The sequence below is a fragment of the Panthera leo genome, chromosome D1, assembly GCF_018350215.1.
Source record: "Panthera leo isolate Ple1 chromosome D1, P.leo_Ple1_pat1.1, whole genome shotgun sequence".
NCBI classification, from domain to species: domain Eukaryota; kingdom Metazoa; phylum Chordata; class Mammalia; order Carnivora; family Felidae; genus Panthera; species Panthera leo.
The window spans coordinates 64,575,906-64,596,975 of NC_056688.1; the positions used below are offsets into that span (position 1 = coordinate 64,575,906).

At 45.0% G+C, this 21,070-nt stretch overlaps 1 protein-coding gene across 7 annotated transcripts in view; it reads left to right on the forward strand.

The window, feature by feature from the left end:
- Window positions 1-21,070, forward strand: part of PPFIBP2 (PPFIA binding protein 2) — a 145,339-nt gene that overhangs the window by 64,362 nt on the left and 59,907 nt on the right. For all 7 annotated transcript variants that reach the window (XM_042904368.1, XM_042904371.1, XM_042904370.1 and 4 more), the window contains 2 exons: window positions 14,947-15,039; window positions 19,738-19,851. In XM_042904368.1, the coding sequence (XP_042760302.1) occupies window positions 14,947-15,039; window positions 19,738-19,851 (207 nt within the window). The remainder of the gene's footprint in view (window positions 1-14,946; window positions 15,040-19,737; window positions 19,852-21,070) is intronic.

Below are 21,070 nucleotides of genomic sequence, written 5' to 3' on the forward strand. Positions count from 1 at the left end.
GGCATGAGCAACGAATGAATGAAGGAAATGAATGTCGGGGCTGGAGTAGCATGAATGATCGCAGAATTCAGGCTCTTCACTCCTTCATGACCATCTTTAAACTGGCGAAGATGGTTGTCCATTTGTTTCTTTTCACGCCGAGGCTGAGTGTTTCTCAGAAGCAGGAAAGGCGAAGGCAGCCGACAGATAAGAGATTTGACATTGTAAGCAGAGAGGAGCAGGAGGGACAGGAGGTGTCCGGCTTAGAAGGCCCCTGACTCCAGCCCCTGCACACGGGGCCTGCAGCTTTTGTGTGCGCTCTCTTCAGCGCTCATTCTGCAAATATTTATAGAGACGGGGGCACTGGGTGTCCAGTGGTGAGCAAAGCAGAATCTGTCTCTGCCCTTGTGGATCCACCATCCAATGTGGGAGACAGAGGTTAAACCATCCCAGTAAATAAACTTGAAGTTACAGATTAAGTGCATTGAGGAACAGAATTGTGAAAACTGCTACTAGCCACCATGGAGGGGTTTGAATGAGTGAGAAGGAGCAGTGAGGCAGCCCTCTGAGCAAGGAGCCCTTCACCGAAACCTGAAAAGTAGGAGTGACTCAGGTGGAAGATGGGGTGAAGAACATTCCAGGCAAAGAGGCTAGTATGTGTAAAGGTCCTAAAGTAAGAAGGATTTAGGCAAGCTTCAAGACTGAGAGAAAGCCAGTGTGGCTGAGCTCCGCGATGGGGGAGCTGGCAGATGCTGGTCTCATAAGGCAGTGAAGGGTAAGGGTTGTGGGGGATGTGGTTCATAGGACAGGGGACTTGTGGCAGGGAAATGACCTGGGACACAAGCAGATCCAATTTGTATTTTAAGGCGATAACTCTAGCTGTGGTGTGGCGTAGGGCAAGCTGTGTTGCAAGGCAGCTAAACAAGACTAGAGCTTTGGGGGCTTGTTGGGATCAACTGGTACAAACCCTCCATTTAACAAAGCCCGGGAGAGGCTAAGGACCTCATGATTATTAATGTTAGAGATATTCGTGGTGCAGCCTGACCTTGTACCCTGCTTTCTGTCTTCCACTCCAGTTCTCTGGCCTCCTCTCTTTCGCCAAATATGTAGAAAATTGTTGGTTTAGAACCCAGCAGAAAACCCTGTCTGTGCTCAGCCCCTGCTCAGCTTTGGGATGGGGGCGCTGCAGCCAGCAGAGAGCGTGCTGGCGGGACCAGAGATTTTGGCAAAGATTTGTATCCTTTGTCTTAAGCGTTCAAAAGCCTTCACTGAAGATCCTGGGGCAAAATAGGTGAGAAGCACGCTTCTCATCCCTTAGTCTGTTTTTCCTGTATCGAAAATGAAGCTTTTTAACCAGGAGGTCTTCCAGCTGTGATGTTCAATGTCTCAGTGGATATAACTGCACACCTCGTGCAGAAGTTCTGTCTGTAGAGGAACTAATCTTGCATGTGCTGCAATGTTAGAGAGCCCTTTCTGTCCTGAGACCCAGGCTGTGCACATTGGCTCCTGTGCATAGCTGGAAGTCAAACAAGGGGATTTCAGAAACCCCTAGGATGACTCCTAGTAAGACAGATTATTTTTCTTCCACTTGTAGAGTGTTAAGGATCATTAAAAAACAAAGCACAGGGTATTGGATAAGACCTAGACAGCATGATCAGAGTTATCTCTCCCCCTAAACAGATTCTTCTCTTTTTTTCTTAAATTTTTAAAGATGTTTTTATTTATTTTTGAGACAGAGAGAGACAGAGCATGAGCAGGGGAGGGGGAGACACAGAATCCAAAGCAGACTCCAGGCTCTGAGCTGTCACCACAAAGCCCAATGTGGGGCTCGAACTCACAGACTGTGAGATCATGACCTGAGCCGAAGTCGGACGTTCGACCAACTGAGCCACCCAGGTGCCCCAGATTCTTCTCTTTTAAATCTCCTTTAAAAAATGCCTTCATGCTGTGACCTTTATCCTAAGCCCCCCAGACTTGCTGTTAGTCTGGAAATGAAAGCCCAGGCTCACCTGTCTGGTTGGCTTTTGAGACTTTTTGCAACTCGGCTTCAACTTACCTTTTTAGTCTCATCATGTGTATCTACTCTGAGCTCCCAAGTGTGTTCCCTCCCTCTTCTGAGCTTGTGCCCAGCATCCTCCTAATTGCCACGCACTTTGACTCCATTGAGGCTCTTCTTTTTCCAGCACTCCTTTGCTGGCCCCATCCCTCTAGTGGGCTCCTCCACGATAGGTATCTAGTACATTCCATCTGCTTGGCTCACACACCTCTTTTCCCACTCGTCTTCAAGCCAAGGTGGCTTGGAGAACTGGTTTCTCTTGGCCCAGGGGTTTTGACAGTGGAAACACTGTCTCCTTCATCTTCCCATGCAGAAGGGGTGACTCTAGGAAAGGTGCATGAGGTGTGGCCTGGTGCACAAGCTAGCAGCCGTCACCCTTTGACCAGTCTAAGAGGTCAGTGCCTTGGAGGAAGACCAATGCTTTGAATGTGGGGGCGATGAGGGAGATGCCTATGGCCAAGGAGGCACAGAGCTAGAAGGGAAGCATGGGCTTAGAAAAGGGGTGTTGTTCTGTGGCCTTTGGGGGAGGAGATAGTGTGTACTATCGTCATTAAGAACGTGCAGTTTGAAGTTTGGAATCTGGCTTTGCCACACTTACTGGCTATGTGATCTCAGGTAGATTACCTCAAGCCCTACATTTCTTCCTCTATGAAATAAAGAAGATACAGTGTCTGCCACATACAGGGTCAGGTAAGATAATGTCTGTAGAATGCTTAGCATAGTACCATGCATGGGAGAGACCTTCACTAACCATTAACTCCTACTGGCCATTATGAGGAATTAGAGGGCGGGGGTTGAAAGTGGAACAGTGGCACCAGTTTGGTTCTCTTCTAGCAGCACATGTCAGGCCATTGGTTCCTACGACTCTCCACTCCTTTCTGCATTCCATGCCAGGTCTCAAACCAAAGACCTAAGAGGGGCGGCTGTGTCCCGGCTCGCTGTGAGTAACCAGAGGCCCCAGCACTGCTGGCTCTGGCCAGCTTGGCCATGGCTGCTAAGTGAAGGCCGGCCAGAGCTGCTCCTCCAGCTCCAGCTCCAACAGACAGAGCCCAGGGACAAGGGAATCTCCTGCCACAAGCATCCAGAGGGCCTCTGCCCCTCAGCTGTTTGGTTCCTGATTGACCGACAAACAGCTCACACCTGCCCTGCTTTGAGAACAGTGGCTCCAACCCACAGCGTTGTGAAAAGAGTCTCTAAAAATAGCTCCAGGCAGGGTCTATGGGGCCCACCCACTGCCCTCTGAGGAGTGGAGCTTATTTTCCCAGGAACAGAAATGCCACCACCGTCAGCCTCTTCACACTGCTGCTGGCTTCTAGCACTTTCAGTGTTTAAGCCAACTTCCAGCCCAAAGTCACAAAGGAAAAGGAATTACCGTGGCTCCCCTATGCAGTTAGCTTGCATTCTGGAGTAGGATATGGGATGAACTCAAACTGCTAATGCGAGATTTCACTCTGTGTCCTCTGGCACTCAAATGGTTGATCCAGTAGCCTGGGCCAGAAGTGCTACAGGCTCCAAGGATTAACAGACACACAGGCATCCTAGCTCTAGGCCTTGACTCGCCTTGCACTGTGGTTGGACCGCAGTGCAAGGGAGAGAAGTAAGCAGCAGCCTCTGCGAAAGTCTCTCCTACTGGCTGACCACACCCACCCTGGGTCCGGCTCCTTGGGTTCACGTCTCTGCTCTATGTGACCTTAGATGATTGATTTAACCTCCCTGGGATTTAATCACCTTGACCATAAAATATGGATAAATAATTTGATGTAGGTAAAGTGCTTAGGAAATCCATCATAAGCATTAGTTATGGTGGTGATGATCTGGACCATAACTGGCAGCTTTTGGTTACTCCAGAGCCACATGCCCACCATGATCCTGGTGGAGAAGTTTTTCAAGACCACGAGGAGGATAACAGTGGGTATGGTTACTCAAGGGTTCTAGCTGTTTGCAATTTTGTATAGGTACATCCCGTTTTTAGTCAATGTACCCAACATGCCCAACCATCCTATTCTTCAGTATAAGAGCTGGAATTCTACCATCTCTGACATCTGGCACCTGTGACTCCTGTCTGTCAGCTTCTTGGAGAGGCCCTCAGGCCTTTTTCCCAGCAGGGTTTAACAAGGTGACATCATACTGGGGCTGCTTGCTAAAAAGCTCATGCATCATGTAGAGCAGCACAGCCATTGGTAGCTCCCTGGTGGGCAGCAGTGTTTGGGGATCCCAGACTCCTCCCTGCATTCTCCCCTCTCAACTGATGTCACCACCTACTTTGCTGGGGGAAAAATAGCCACCCATAGATGAACTTCTCCCCTTCCCTCCCCTTCACCACAAAATGTAACTGTGTTCACAGCCAACATTTTCAACTTCTGTTTCATGGGCCAAGGCTAACTTGGGATCCTGTCCTCCTGACCTAGTCTGGTTCCGCAGCCTCTTGTGCCTCTGATCATTTCTTCTCTCCTCTGCCCTGCCTGCTCGTCCGTGTCCTTGGCAGAAAATGCTTCTCCTCTGTTCTTAGAGCAAAACAAATCACGACTGTCTTTGACCTGGTACTTGCTTCTCCAGGCTGCCTGATAACGTGTCTGCCTTTCCCCATCAGAAATCTTGAAAGAGTGGGCTGAAAACTTACCATTCTACTCTTTCCTGACCATTTCCAAACCCACTGCACACTGGCTTTGTCCCGAATGACTTCTCTCAAATTCCTTCTATAATGTTCTCACTGCCTCCGATTCCCTAGCAACTTTTAGTATCCATTTCCCCCAGGATTCATTCCCATTTGAGAATTTCATAGGGTTAACAGGATTCTTGTGACCAGAGAACCAGCTCCTCACTCTGGCCTTCCACCTAATCCCATGTTTTCCACCTATGGATCTTTGTCTCATGCCGATTTGACTGTTGGCTCCTCAGAGTGTCCAGACAGTCCAAGAAGCACTGGGCACTTACTTCTAATGTCTCCAGTCACAGCACGCTCTCCACCCCAGCCCCAGCACCTGATGCTACCCCTCTGTCCCTGAAATGTTACTAATAACAATGAGCCAGTGTGTCTGTTGGTATTGGCAAGATGAGGAAAGTGCACCACTCATAGAACCTCCTGTTTGTACTATCCCCCTGGCTTTAATGTCCTCCCTTCACAAGATACCAGCGCACTTACAAATGCCACTTCTTCTGCAGCCCAACACTGTCGGTCCCTTCTGTATCCAGCCACCTGATCAAGAGCTTGTAGTGGGGACCACGCTTCTCCAAGGCTATACTTTTGGAACAAGATCTTAGTAAATCCAGTGCATTTCTTTCACTCCAGATCGTCCTTAGGATGATCATTTAGGAGCCATCATGCACATCACACCAACTCCTTGATTAGGGAGCTTATAGGTAGATGGTCTTTTGTTTTCTGTGTTAGTCTGGGGGAAACCAGAGTGTCTGAAGGGTAGTTGATGGTCATGGCTTTATGGGTAGTCTTTATTAGGAAAACTTTCCAGAGATTCTGCTCTCCCATTTTCCTGGGGGAGTTCCTTCATAGCTTTCCAAGCTCATTCAAGCAGTGACTCCACTCTAAAGCCTGTCTTCTCCCTTGAAGGTATAATCCATTTGTCCCTCTCCTGTACCACCGCTGCTGGCTTATTCTATGACCGTACTTATCACATCTCCCTGTCAGACTACAAAGCTCTCTGAGGGCAGGGAATGAATCATTTGTTTAGCACAGTGTGGCACCTAGTAGGTATTCAGGAATATTTGAGTCATTGAATAGATAAGTGAAGAAAGAATGTGTGATTACATGAACTTTAGTTGACCAACCTGTTTGCTATTTATGAACTTTGCTTTACTTTCCCTCAAAGGTGGGCATTTAGATCATTTGACAGTGACACCTCTACCAGCAACATTTATCCTCCTCTTAGATATAATTGAAACCAGGAGGTGGAAGACCTAAAGAGGTCAAGGTCAGGATAGGATTTCTCTTGTTAGACTCTGAGTAGTCAAGAAGCTGATCGCACTCCACTCCTACTGCATCTGGAAGAAACTTCTTTAACTCTGTGCCAAAGATTGTAAACTGGCTTGACTATTCTTTGCCTAGAAAAGGTGGAACTGGTCCTGGGAACAGTTGGTTTTATAATAACTGACAGAAAACCTTTAACTCCCTAACCAAAAAATCTAGGGAGACTTTCCTATTTAGAAGCACCCACCTACACTCCTACTGCTTGGTTCCCTTGGTGATAGGTAACCTGAACTATGTAACAGGAATTGAGTATTGCCTCATGACCCACTTTTTATTTTTTTTGGTCCGTTTATTTTTAAGGTCTACATTTTTCAAGTTTCTAAAAAGTTTGGTATGTGAGTGGTACTTCTGAGCTTGAAGTCTGGCCTGAGTGACTCTGACCTCTCTTCTGTGCCTGGCAGCTATGACTCACTTAAAATTGGTTTTCTGGATTTGATAAAATCCTCTTGACTATGCAGCCTGGAAATACTACACATTTTCCCTTGTTTTCTTATTCAGCTAAAAACACGTCATCTCACATTCCTAATGACTAATGAAGGGAGAGCCTTATCCAGTATGTTGTTCAAAATCTTCATGTATTTACAAGCAAGAGGCCATCATATAAAATGATCTGACCAGTTGGGACAGTATTTGAAATGTGGCCAGGATCCTGAGGGGACTGGAATTCACAGCTTATTAGAAGCACTGAAGGAAATGTGACTTTACCTCGTGAAGACTGAAGATCTTGGTATCAAAACATGGGGGCAGATGTATTTTGGAGCCCAAGGCAGCAGCTCTGAGAAGTAGCTGTTGGCTCTGAATAACACCGTGATGGCTAGAGCTGTCACACTATACAGCCTTAGGATTTGCCCACACTCCATGCTTGCATGCCCCATGATACCCCCATGTGACCTCTCATCTGCCCCACTTGACTGTTCTGGAACCAGCTCTTTCCCCATGTTCAGAGAAGTGAGATGCTGACAGGAGGTCTTCTAGCCTGTACCAGTCAGGGGAATACTGTACAAGTGGCCTACCCAGCATTCCTGAGAGGGGACCATACCATACGCAAAGGGCATGCCGTTTTGGTAGAATCTGGCCGGGAGGAGAAAGAGTCCTCCTGGGGATTCTGCATGGCTCCTGGCCTTGGCATCAAGCACTCTTCTCCAGACCTCTGCAGAGACCTAACATGGCTCTTCCTTGGCCAAGCTACAATGGAGGGGCCAGCCAAGAGTGAGCAAGCATCATGGAATCTAACCAGCCACTAGAGTCAGAGGGTGATGGCTCTGGGGAAGCTGCCAGGGGTGATTTGGCTAGAATGCTAATGTTTAACTTAAATTGGACCTGACTTCCAGATTGGAACAGAAATAAAAATTCAAGTTTTTATGATTGGTGATTATCAGCTATTGAAATTCTCATTGTGCTCCTTTGTAATGTATGTAGTACATATTACTTACAATATGTAGTAAAATGCTCACAAGGAAGAAAAACTTGTGGTCCTGTAGATCTGACTCAAAGCATGGGCATCTTTTCAGGGACGATGGAAAAGTGACACATCCTCAGCTGTTTACACCACAAGTATGATTCCAGAGCTCTTAGATAGCAGTGAGTTCTATGTTGTCACTTGGGCTTTTTTTTTTTCTTTCTTTCTTTCTTTATAGCCTGAAGATATTTTGGTTATTGTTCCCCTGGGCTGTTTGTACAGATCTTTACAGATACTTCATAGTATCTGTATCATATCATATCAGTATCATAGATACTGATTAGGTGTCCTAATCAGAAACATTGCCTTTTTGTTCTCTTGAACAAAAAGAATGAATTAATTAAAACTGTCAGTACAAAAAAAAAAAAAAACAAAAAACTGTCAGTACAAGGGATGAACTGCTTGTAACCGTACTTTGGTCTTTTAGCTTAAACAAAGCCGTTTAAATGATTTCCATATTTCCACCATCATTCAAAAGCTGTTTGTATTAGACAGGAAATATTAGAGCATCCCTCTATAAAGAACATTCTGTGCCTTTATTCCTGTAGATTTTGAGGCTTAATGACCTAACTGACCCTCTACATTGCTCTGTGAGGTATAATTTTTTCCATTTAAAGGATAGGAAAACCTGAAATGAGATGACCTACCTAAGAGTACACATGGTTAGTACAGCCCTGCCTCCTAGACATTCGTAGCTGTCATTTTGCAGAGGTCATGCCTGTGTAGGAGGAGGCTATAGGAATTCTGCACATGCATATGGAAGCCCACAACAAAGTCTCCAGGGATCCCCTGCCTTGAATTCCAGATGGGCAAAGGGTGGGTGTGGGTACCCCAGCTCTTGGCCCCCCAGCTCCCAGACCTCACATTTGTACAGCATGTACAGACATGTCAGTCTTTCAATATAACTTCTTAAATGGCAGTTAGGTGTTTTCATGTTCTTATTGCCCTTTATTTATTCGTTTCTCATTCACCCTTACATCTTTTAGCTCTGTTTTACCTTCCTATTTATTGTTGTGTTTTAATTTATTTTTACTACCCCCCCCCCCCACACACACCAGTTGATACTCATGGGTCTATCACATCTTGTATTATCTCCTGCCTTAACCTTCTTTCTCTACATGCGAACTAATGGAGGCCAACAGATGGTAGATAGGAAGTCTTCCATTTCACACATGAAGGAGACTGAGTGCCATTTTTATCCCAGTGCATCCCACACAGACATACTCTGTGCCACACTGGCTTTTGCTAATGATCCTGGTATTGACTATAGTTGGCTCAGAACTGACCATTCTTTCCTCAACTGCCCATTCAAGGAAATCAGCAGTAAGCAGAATTTCTTTGTAACTTAGTATTCTATCCAAAACACAGGAATTCTTTCTTGTTTTCAAAGGAGTAGATTTCGGTCAATTGATTTAGCACCTTTTTAGACAAATGCATGAGACTGGGCTGTCGGGTGCAAGCAACAGAAACTCAGTTTGAACCCAGTGCAGGTTAAGAGGGAACCAACAGGAAGGGCAGAAATCTCACTGCCTGAGACCACGTGAATCTGAGATGAGAATGCCACCAGTCTCTTTCTTGGCTTTTATTTGTGTTTCCATGCATGTTGGTTTCTTTGTTGACTTCTGCAAACCAGCTGCTTCCACAGAATGAGGACATGGCTACTAACAAACGTAAGAACCTTCTAGCACAACCACTACCATTTTCTATTCCCAAGTTTAAAATTTCAGTTTAAAAGGATTCAACCATCCATGCTTTAGATCAGGTGGCTGGGAGGGGTGAGAATATCTCTAAGAAGGTGGCAGCCCTCACCTGTGCCATGTGGTTACAGTAAAGGTAATGGCCCAGCCTGTTCTAGACAGACAGTAGATTCCAGGGTTCAGAAGAATTCTCTGTATTCGTCTTTTATTCCCCCCCTGAACAAGAAAACAAGAGGGAAATTGACTAGTCTGGAGGGTTTTTTTGTTTTGTTTTTTGTTTTTTATAACTAATAAGTTTCTTTTGGGGGCTCTAAATGTCCCCAGATAATCTCATCCCTAATTAAAATGCAGTGACCCCCAAGATATGGAAAGCCTATTTTCTTGGGTCTGTTGGTATTCAGCTCTCTGTGCATGAGGAACTTACTAAGAGTAAGTGGCTTATTCACCAACCTTTGGGAGAGGTGGAGGCAGGACTCAGTCTAGATTAGACTAGTGTCCTTGTTTGGCCCAAACTTCCTTTTATGTAGAGACTATCCATGCTGGAATCTTGTCTGGTCAGTGCTCTCCTTCCTAGACACACACAGTCCTCTCTCCCGCCTCTCCCTGCCCTCCTAATCACTGAGACTGATTAACTTTTATGATCAACTCCATGACCCCCAACCATAGAACACCCCACATGGCTGCTAAATCATCCTAAAGCCTCTCTTTTCCGCTTCATAATGGCTTAGGAAATAGCCCCACCTTAGACTGTTGATTGTTAGAGCTCTATACTATGCTTGCCCAGCCCTAGAAGTAATAGCATTTGGGGTCTTCTAAAAATAGATCCATAACCTGCCAGAGTCAAAGTGCTGTGTTTTCTCTGTTCCTGAGGACTCACAGTAACATCACTCTCAAGGCCTCAGGAAGTGCTTGATCTGAAAGTTCTGGACTGTGTTTCACATTTGCCTTCAAGAGTTCTGGCTTTTAGAGGATGGATTTCCCAGACTCTTGAGAGCAATGCCTTGATAAAGGCAAAGATGGTTTGGCTTCAGTAATCTTGGCTAAAGTTACTCAGTTATTGACAACATACATACAAGAAGAATTCCCCATTCTGTTCTGTGATACGAGAGAGGGAGCATGTTTCACTGTGACGTTCTGTCAAGATGCAAGAGGACATGGAAATGTCAATCTGTACTTGCCATTTCACCTCCATAGAGTACACAGATACCTTGCTTCCACACAGTATCTCTTGGTCCCACACAATGTACCAGGTAACTAACCTCAGTTATAGATTCAGGAACATCTCTGACTGTAGCAAATTTGAATGAGAAGATCCATTTTTCTTCTGTCACATTTGTAGAAATAATAAAACAGAAAATCAAATTGATGTATATCCTACCTAGTAGTACATCAGCAGTCTTTTAGATCTAGCCTAGGGGCTAACCTCATTAGTTGAATATAAATAAGAAATAATTTCGTTTTTACTCATCAATAGTGTGAGCATCCTTGATAGAGGAGAACAGGGTAGAACTCTCCTTTAAATTCCCCTGCCGTGCCAGAGTGTGGAGGAATAGAAATTTAGCATGTAGCACCCTTCAGAATTTGACTTGACTATTTTCCCTTGGTTGGTTGCCAGCATGTGTCTCTCAGTCCAACCTCAGGTGTGGAGAGCTGAGCAGCGACTCTATCACTGATTTACCTCCTAGAGAACATGGACAAGAGTTTTCAGAGACACCCAAACCTGAGTCACTCAGGGACCCAGATCTGCAAATTGATCTGAGTCTTCTATTGCAATTCCACTGTTAGAATTAGGGAAACTGGCATACCCTCTGATTAAACAAGCTCTTCTTAATTTTTTTTTTAAGATTTATTCATTTTTGAGAGAAACCAAGCATTTGGGGCAGAGAGGAGAAAGAGAGGGAAGGGCAGAGAGGAGAAAGAGACAGAATCTGAAGCAGGCTCCAGGCTCTGAGCTGTCAGCACAGAGCCCAATGCAGGGCTCAAACCCACAAACCACGAGATCATGTCCTGAGCCAAAGTCAGATGCTTAACCTACTGAACCACCCCAACACCCTACAAACTCTTTTTAAAGTAGGACAAGACAGAACTGTGTCCTAATTCTTCTTCTTCTTTTTTTTTGTTTTGTTTATCTTGAAAGAGCGGGAGAGTATGAGTGAGGTTGGGACTGAGGGAGAGAGAGAGAATCCCAAGCAGGCTCCATACTCAGTGCAGAGCCTGACGTGGGCTCAATCTCACGAACCACAAGATACCACCTGAGCTGAAATCAAGAGTCAGACACTCAACCAACTGAGCCACCCAGGCCCTCCCCATCTCTCTTTGAATATGTTTCTGAATAATTGGAATGACATTTTCCTAACCACGTGTCTTTTATGCCGTAATGAAATCCTCACCTTCGGCCGATAAATATTGGCATTCAACGAGATAGTTCTAAAATAATCCTCTTCTTGGTTCTGTTCTCAGATGCTTTTCAGGCTCTTCAAGTGGAGATGGTGTTTTATCCTGGTCTGTGCCTTTCTAAGGGACTGCAGTTTTCAAGACCTCAATCTTTTCTATATTGTGAAGACCTGGCTCTGTATGTCAGGAAAAGCAAAGAATGGTGATACTGCAGACTTCTGTCTGGGATGTCCTCTCCATCTCACTGCTGTTTAATACTTCTTGAAAGCTTGCTAGAGAGCAGAAGTGATTTTGGTAGACTGAACAAGATAGGAAGATGCTCTATTACTCTAGAAGCATGATTTGAGACAAGGGAGGTGCCTTTCTGCCATGAGGATTACCATCACATGGACCAGTGTGACTGCTGGGGGAGAGGGTGTGCCCCTCAAGGCTGCTATGAGAGGAAGCAAGTACCAGAAACCACTGTTGTTGGTACTCAGTGTTCCTAGATCTTAAAATGTATTTTAACTACTCAAGAAAATATTTGAGCTTCTTACAAAAATGTTTATGGATGAAGTAAAATCCCACCTTGACCGAACCTCCCACCCCCAGCTTTCTGTAGCCCAGACACATCCCCAGGAGACAACACTGTTCTGAGTTGTGTAGCCTTCCAGACACTTGGTCTATTTATTTTCATACATCTGCCATATACCCATGGAGCTGTGTAGTACTGTTTTCTAATACCACACTGTATGATTCGTTGGATCTTGCTATTTTCACTCTCCAAGATATCTGATATTTTTGTGATGGTTCATAAATACCTACCTCATGCTCTGAAATGCCACAAGTTGTCCACAATATGGATGAGCCGTAGTTTTTCTAGCCACTCCTTTATTAATGGACATTTAGGTTCAGATAGTGTTTTAAAACTTATTTTAAGTGATATTTCATACAGTCTCGATATCTAAAACAAAATTTGTACTTGATCTCTTTAATTAACCTACAACAGAAAATTAATTTCCCACGTAGTCAGTTAGGCAAAATATCCACGTATGCCTCGTTCATACATTTGGTGCCTCGGTTCCTTCGTTTGCAAAATGGAATCAAAATAACATTCATCTTACAGGATTATGGGAAGTATTAAAAGAGTTAAGGCATGCAAAGTACAGTCAATAGCACCTGGCTCATGTCTAGTACTATATAAGTGCTTGCTATAGATCTGCTGTCCTTTGCTTGGGCCACATTGCATTGGTTGGTTCTCCATTGAATTGCTTTGGCCTTTAGCCTATATGATCCCTTAACCTTTGATCTATTTAGAGGGTATCATAGCAAAGCAGTGAGTTCTCCTGGGCTCTGTTTACTGTGAGGATATCATCATGGATATTGGGATGTTTATCCCATTGCATAGGGTCTCTGAAAATCTGAAAGTTTCTACATTCTGTAGGAATAGTTCTGTTTCTCCCAGTTAGACTTTATTTACCATATTCGTCTTTTTCCTTCAGCTGCTAGAGTGGATCCAGATTCGTTTTTTGTTTTGTTTGTTTGTTTGTTTTTTAATCTACTTCTGTCATCTGTTATAGACTCTGTGGCGTGCATTTTGGGTATTAACTGAACTTATGGCATCAACTTGCTTTTTGGCCAGTTAGTAAAAACAGCTGTGCCTCTGGGTGATTGTATGGGTCCTACTTAGGCACAGTGGTGTGGTGGCTTGCTGCAGTCTTCCCTTTGGTCTTCTCTCCTTCACCTCCTGCTGGAGAAATGGCAGCTACCAGGGGTGGGTGGCCCTATACGTGTGTCGACTTTGGTAGTGGGATCAGACGTGCACAGCTTCCCTTGGGTGCCTGGGTCCTTTTCTCGCTATTCCCTGAAAATCACCATCATGTGAGTTCTTTGACAGAGAAGCATTTGACCTGCTGTTAAGAATTATTTTCCTCTCGTTTTAGGTTCTGAGAATACTTCGGTTATAATTATATCCTTGTGTACTAGTCAGAGTTTGACCATATGAGGACCAGAATTAATGTAGCAACAATAAACTGCCATGAACACAAAGAAGTCGTTTGTGATTGTTAAGGCCCTTTGTCTCTGGTATGAAAGAGCTTCCACAACCGTGAACAAGATGCACACTGGAGAGAGGCTGGAGTGAAAGGCAGTGGTGCCGAGGCGGGTGCTGCAGGCCTGGCTAGCCTGGGGTTGGCAAGCCCATTCTGAAGGTTGGAATGTGGGGAAATGGGCTCAGGAGAAGGGGCCCACCTCTCCGCCTGGGTTCCTCTCTGACCCACTCCTTTGCAAACCATGACTTGCCTCTGGAATGAGGAGACTGCCTCATAAACCTCAGAGCATTTACTCCTCTGGACTAGCCCAGATTCTGATGATTGTCACTTCCCCATTTAGCAATCAGATCTGCTTTTTCAGGCTGCCAAGCCCCTGAATGGCCTACCCTGGGCCTCTAGGTTTCGGCCTTCCTTTAAGCATGGAGGAAGGGAGTGTTGGTGGCATTGGGCCAGCTCAGTCACATTAGCAGCCACCTCTCTCCCTCTTCCCTGCCTATAACCAGGTCAGATACACCCAAAAAGTGACTGAAGCCTCCTGTCTCTTGCTCAGAGCATTTTATGAACTCTGCCTCCCATCTGCCATTTTATTTCTTCTCCCTTTATGCTGTTTTCTGGTTTCTGGATCTCTCTGTTTCCTGTTAGTCCTTTGAGGTCCCTCTGGCTATCATTTGGGGTCTTCGTGGGATGTTTCATCTTCCCCTGTAGTGTGAGAACCGAGAGAAGTAAGCATGCAGCATGCCAGCCTGGCCTGCTAGAGCCCTTATGGAGGGGAGGGATTAGCCACTCCTGGAAGGCATGTGTGAGTGGATGAAGGGCCTTGTGGCTGGTGTCCCCCATCCTCTGTGCTCCCTGCGGTGCTCAGGATGGGCCTCCATGCCGTGAGGTGTGCCTTGGGTCTGGAGAACTCTGGTGTGAGAGTTAGGAGAGACCGAGATCTGTGCAGAACTTGTTCCCACATAGCTCCTTGGTGAATGGTACCAGCTCCCCGGCCTCCGCAAAGAGTAGCCTCATTGCAGTTGGTGTGTCTGGCAGGCTGTGCCTCCACCTAAACCAGACCCAACACGCCCAGTCAAGTCAAGCACCACTGGGTCTGGAGTTCCATTCAGGCCTTCCTGGCCAAGGGTGAGGTCATCGGGGTGGGGGGATGATTTTGCCAGCTTTCAAGGCGCACCTTTCAATGGTCCTCCTCGTAGTAGTTTTGAAATCCTGTGGCTTCCTGTTTAGGTGGGTGGTTTTGCACATGCAACCAGCATGTGCTGTCCTCACAAATTACACACTTCGTTTTAAAGTTGGTAAGATGTTTTCCCAACCTTTTAAGTGTAATTCTTTCCCCCCCACCCCCTTTTTAGTCCCAGGTGAATCACCACGGTGCTGCTAGTAATGAAACGTACCAGGAACGCTTGGCACGTCTAGAAGGAGATAAGGAGTCCCTCATTTTACAGGTGGGTCCTTTTTCATGGGAAATGGCTTATCCTGTTACCTCCGCCTCTGTAGGTGCCCTAAGTGGAAGGGAAGTACAAGAGGTTTTTTTTTCCCTTTGGATTTATCCTGCTCCTAAAGTGTATGTTTTTTAAATAGACTCTTCCTGAAACAAAGCAGAAAGTCACTGAGGCCACAGTGAAACGCTGGACTGGCTTTCGGGCCATGAATGTGTTCCTTTACTCATCCTTGTACTACTGAGCCTGTACACTGGAAGCTCTGTGGCCAGGCTGATGAATGAGGCCCTGTCCTCTAGGAGCCCAGGAATCTTCTAAGGGAGATAAGATGTGTCCTCATGTCTCTAATAAAACAGCCATGAGTAATATGGATGTAAGGTTGGATGCTGACAGGATCAGGCCCAAATCGTCTGGAGCTGGATCTAGACTGATCACTTTGAGGCCAAATCCCCTGGAGCTGGTAACATGGGCTAATGAGCCTTTGATGACTTTCTTGCCTCAAAGAAAGGAACTCCAAAACTTGTTATGGAGAAAGATCGTCAAAGGAACATTTCAGTTCTGAAAACTCCTGTTCCTTGGCAGGACATGAAGTTGAGCATTCTTACATGAGGCCTTTTGTTGTGATAGGGGCTCTTTGCTGTGTTCACTCTCAAACGCATAAATCAAGCATTTGTTCAGTGCCTGGTATGTATCAGGCACTGTGATTGATGATTTGGAGGATCAGAAAGGACATATTCCAGTCCTGGCTCCTTCAAAATCTTGAAGCGTGGTAGACAGGGCTGGTAGTGTATTGGGAGAGGGGGCAGGGTAGGGTTCTAGAACCCTCCACTGTGGGCTTTAGCTTAGAGCACTGGAATTAAGAGGCTATTTGGCTTTTTTCCTTCTATTTCATCTTATTCATCTTATGAATGTAAGAGTAATGAATGATTATTTTAGGAATTTTGGAAGTCAAAAAGAGAGTTTAACATTTTGGCCTTTTTTCCCTAGCCTTTTCTTTTTTTCCCTGTCCCTATTTTAAATAAGCTTGGGCCAAATGTGCAATTATATAATTTATATCTTTTTTTCCCATTAATTTGTTAATTAAAAAAATATTTGAGGGGTACCTGGGTGGCTCACCCGGTTAAGCATCTGACTTCGACTCAGGTCGTGATCTCATGGTTCGTTCATGAGTTCAAGCCCTGCATCAGGCTCTCTGCTATCAGCACAGAGCTTGCTTCAGATCCTCTGTTCCCCTTTGTTCTCTGCCCCTCCCCCTCCCATGCTCATTTTTTTCTCTTTCTCTCTCTCTCAAAAATATATAATAAACATTAAATATGTATATGTAAGCGACTGCAATTTGGCAGACACTAGTTTTAGGTGCTGGGGTTGCAGCCGTGAAGAAAATAAACTAAGTTGCTGTTCTTACAGAATGTGTGTGTGTGTTTGCGGGGGGGGGGGGTCGGGGGGGTCTCTCCAATAAACCAATACATAAAAGGTTTCTTCTGACAGTGATAAATCCTATGGAGAAAAGGAAAGCAGGGTAAGGATTATGTAGTCAGGGAAGACCTCCCTGATAGGAGTCCTGAAGCAAGCGAGGGAGGAGGGATCCCCGTGGATGCCCAGAGAAGCACATTCCAGGCAGGGAGGCTGGCCCCACACACACCCTGAGCAAGGAGTGTGCTTGGTGTATAGGATGAACAACAAGGGTCTGTGTGGCTGGAGTTGATGACCGTGAAGAAATCTGGTGGGGGGGCGCCTGGGTGGCGCAGTCGGTTAAGCGTCCGACTTCAGCCAGGTCACGATCTCGCGGACCGTGAGTTCGAGCCCCGCGTCAGGCTCTGGGCTGATGGCTCGGAGCCTGGAGCCTGTTTCCGATTCTGTGTCTCCCTCTCTCTGTGCCCCTCCCCCGTTCATGCTCTGTCTCTCTCTGTCCCAAAAATAAATAAATAAAAAAAAACGTTGAAGAAAAAAAAAGAAATCTGGTGGGGAGGAACTACCTTCAGAGAGGTAGGAGGGGGCAGATTATATAGCACGTTATATCGCACATATTTTGAGGGATGTGTAATTTGAAACTCCATCCCAATGAAGCAATTGATCAGAGTTTCCAATTTGAAATTTTGTGGCAAAAAGTATGAACTCACAAACCTTTGAACCAGGAACCTTTGTGGCTGAAACCACACATTCTGTTTAAAGGTACACAATTTAATAAAGTCCTCTGTGATAATGTTCTCTTTGACATTCACAGTTTTGTTTTAAACCTTGAATCCTTCTTCGCATTCTGTATCTCCCTCTCTCTCTGCTCCTCCCCACTCACACTCTGTCTGTCTCTCTCTCTCTCAAAAATAAGATAAAATATTAAAAAAAAATTTTTTTAAACCCTGAATCCTTGAAGAATCCTTATTTCCAGTCCTAACACACATGGGAAACTAATCACAGAAGTCAGAAGTGGATCCTAGTGGTTTCTATTCCAGGAGCTTGTGAACAGCCTTTCAGAGCTGCTCGTAGGTGACCACCCTGTTTTGTAGTGACCCATGGAGCCGGTTAGACCCTCAACATGGTAGAGCCTTTCGGTTAACTTACAAGGCAGCTCAGCCAGACTGAATTAATTCAATCACTTGGCCCAGAATGTTTTCCTAGATCTACTTGGAGAAGAACGAGGCAAATCACGAGGCAAATTACTTTGTTTTCATAATACTTAAAACACACACACACACACACAAAATCTTCTGTGCTCACTTTGGCAGCCTATGTACTAAAATCAAAATCTTATATATCTTCATCAGAATGTCATTTTTTTAAGACAAGGATTTTCACCCCCTCCCTTTTTTTCCACTTCTGTATTCCCCACAGTGCCTAAAATTATGCCTAGCACAGAGTAGGGACTCAAAGTATTTGTTTTTATTGAATAAAGGTCACCTTCTAGGATCTTTATACAGTTGTCCCAATTTTCTTTGCCTCTCTCCATGATCTTTCTACTGAGTATTCAAGTTTGTAAGGAAAAAAAAAAAGTTTTGTAAAGAGCCCGTAGCCTTGCATGTCTTGAGTCTTACACACAGACATGTGTGTAAGCTGAGCTACAGGGCATGGAACGCTGGGGACCACATAGTCATGTGGGTACCGCCAGCGCATGGCCCTGAGGTGTGGTGCAGATGATATGTGTTAATCCTCATAATAGGATTAACCATAACGCAACCTTCCCAAACAGAAACTCTGAAACCCAGGGAGCTCTGAAAGGCCACCCTCTGTATTCCTACCCCTTTGAAAGTAGAGCTAGTAGCTATAAAAGGCCAGGACTGCTGAGAGTGTTGGGTCATGAGGATTGAAAAAACCACCACAAAGGTTTGTGTTCAAGATGGGCCTGACTGGCAGAAGGCACCTGTTTTTGGATTATAACTGGAATATTTGTACACTGTGTATCAACTCCAAGAATGGGTTTCAATAATTCATTATCCATTTGGGAACATAAAAATGGAGAGCTTAAAGTAGCAGTATTCATTTGGGGTTTTTTTTTCCTTTGTAAAGGGAGCTTTGTAATTTTTTTTTTAATGTTTGTTTTTGAGAGAAAGCATGAGTGGGAGAGGAGCAGAAAGAGAGAGAGATAGGGAGACCCAGAATCCAGGCCCCAGACACAGGCCCCAGGTTCTGAGCTGTTAGCACAGAGCCTGACTCGGGGCTTGAACCCACAAACTGCGAGATCATGACCTGAGCCAAAGTCAGATGCTTAACCGACTAAGCCATCCAGGTGCCCCTATAACTGATAGTTTATTTAAACGCTCATAAGTGAATTACATTAATTCCATGCTCCAGCTATCATTCCTTTACAGACTGAGAAATCATTTAGGATAATCTATATGTAAATGACAATGACTCAACCATTGGTTGAAAACCAAAAGTGTCTAAAGGATCTTAATTTACCAGTCATTGATTTCTTTATTTGGGGAGGCCATCCATTCTCTTTCTTCATCTTCCTGCTCTGAGGCACCTTTTTAATAAAAGGGAGGATCTGGGGGCAGTTTGCTACTAGAGCAGACTATGGAAATCCTCCATATGTAGTTAGGGTATAATTTAAAGGACTTCCTATAAATGGATCTTTATTAATCCCAAGAGATCTTCTCCATGATTTTTAGAAAGACGACTTTCCTGCCACTCTATGTGCAATGTGGCATGTGTGTGTTATGACTTAGAATCATGTTTTGGCCTGTGAAGCACAAAAACCTTTCTGGAGCCAAGTTTTGTCGGTGCTAATACATGCCCTTTACATCCCACATTCCTTAATTGCTTCAGAACACTCGCCTGATAGGTGAGCAGCCCTCACACCCTTATGAGAGAGGTAAGGTCATTGGTTAGTTTCCCCAGGAGTTTGGATTGCTCTTCCACATGAGGTGGCAGAGCCCTGGCCTGCCGGCAGAGATATGCCTTGAGGTCCAGACTGCCAGAGCGAGCTCTGTAAGAGGACTAAGGAGCGGGAGTCCAGCCCGGAGGCAGCTCTCCTGACTGCTGGGTATTTTTCTCTGGAGTGTGTCAAGAGCAGGAAATGTGACAACGTCAGTTAGGCAATGGCAAGGTAAGAAAACAGCTGGAGTTTCTCCATCCAGGACACTCACTCCCCCCACCTGCTGCCCGCCAAAAAGAAAAGGCATTTTTATGTACGGATCAGTAGTATGGTTTCCCAGCAGTAGGTGAGCCATTTCTGCTCCTCTACCGTTGCTTTATTTCCTGGGGCAGGTGAGTGTCCTCACAGACCAAGTGGAAGCACAAGGAGAAAAGATTCGGGACCTGGAGGTGTGCCTGGAAGGACACCAGGTGAAACTCAATGCCGCCGAAGAGATGCTTCAACAGGTAAGGGCGTGAGGGCTGAAGGCCCTGGGGTTATAACGCAGCTCATGTGTTAAAAGTCGCTGTGTCCAGTCACCGCTCTCACTACTCACTCCCCCATCTTGCCTGGAGGTAGGCTGGGCGCTCTGCGTGTGGTGTTTGTACAGCAGGTGAAACTTGTCCCAACTGAGCTTTGCAGGGAGGGGCGAGAAGGGCTGGCCTGAGAGGAATAACCTGTTGAGCTGGTTAGACAGATTCCCAGGTGGCACTTGATCTAGCCAGGTTCAGGTTCAGGGGCGCTGTGCTGGCAAAGTCACCCTTCTGACACCAGCCACAGCTTGACTGTTGGTGGCATCTGGGGTTTTAGGAAGTTGGTTAGCTTCCTGTGTGCCCCCTTCCCACCTCCCTCTTCCCTTCCCAGTTTGCGTAGTCTTCTTTGATAAGATGTATGACACACATAATATTTTAATGTAATTTAATTGCTGTCAACATGAAAAATGGAGCTGTTCTCATCCCATTCAATTAAAACTCGTAAATGTCTTGTTTCCTTTTCATCTTCCTTGTCATCAGGTATAGGTGTAACTTACAAAGCTCTCTGCACACCACAGATACGATTTGGTTCTCTGATTTTGTATGCTTAGCATCAGAGTGAAGTTTTTTCCATTTTTAAATCTTACTGTATACTATCACTGAGAGGTTTTTTTTTTTTTTTTTTGAAGGGAAAGTAAAATAATCATTTTTCTACCCTTGAACGATTTTACCGTATGGTAAATGATGAGCTGAATTTTTAGAAAGGGGTGTTGAGTTTTTATTCAGGCTTTTCCAAATCTTTTGAGAGGCTGATTAGAAATTTTATGAAATCTATCAAGATGATCTAACTTCCTTGAATGGTTCTTATATTTTCAGCAATTTTGGGAAACACACACACACACACACACAAACACACAAACTTCAATCACGGTTTATGCTTTGGAGCTCCTGGAATCGTCCTTGTTGCATGGGAGGTGCTCACTAATTATTTAAAGAATGACAGTCCCTTAACATGCATGGGTTCAAGTAGATGGCTGCTTATATGTAATCTTTCCCCCAGAGCTCGAATGTTTTTTGTTGTCATGATCAGCATAAAATTCAAATAGCATTTTGATAGAATGGTAATGAACACAGGCTTTGCATTTGACCTTTGGTCTTAGGAGAAACGTTTGCTTCCAAGTATTTCTTAGTTTTTAGTGCATTTGAAGAACTT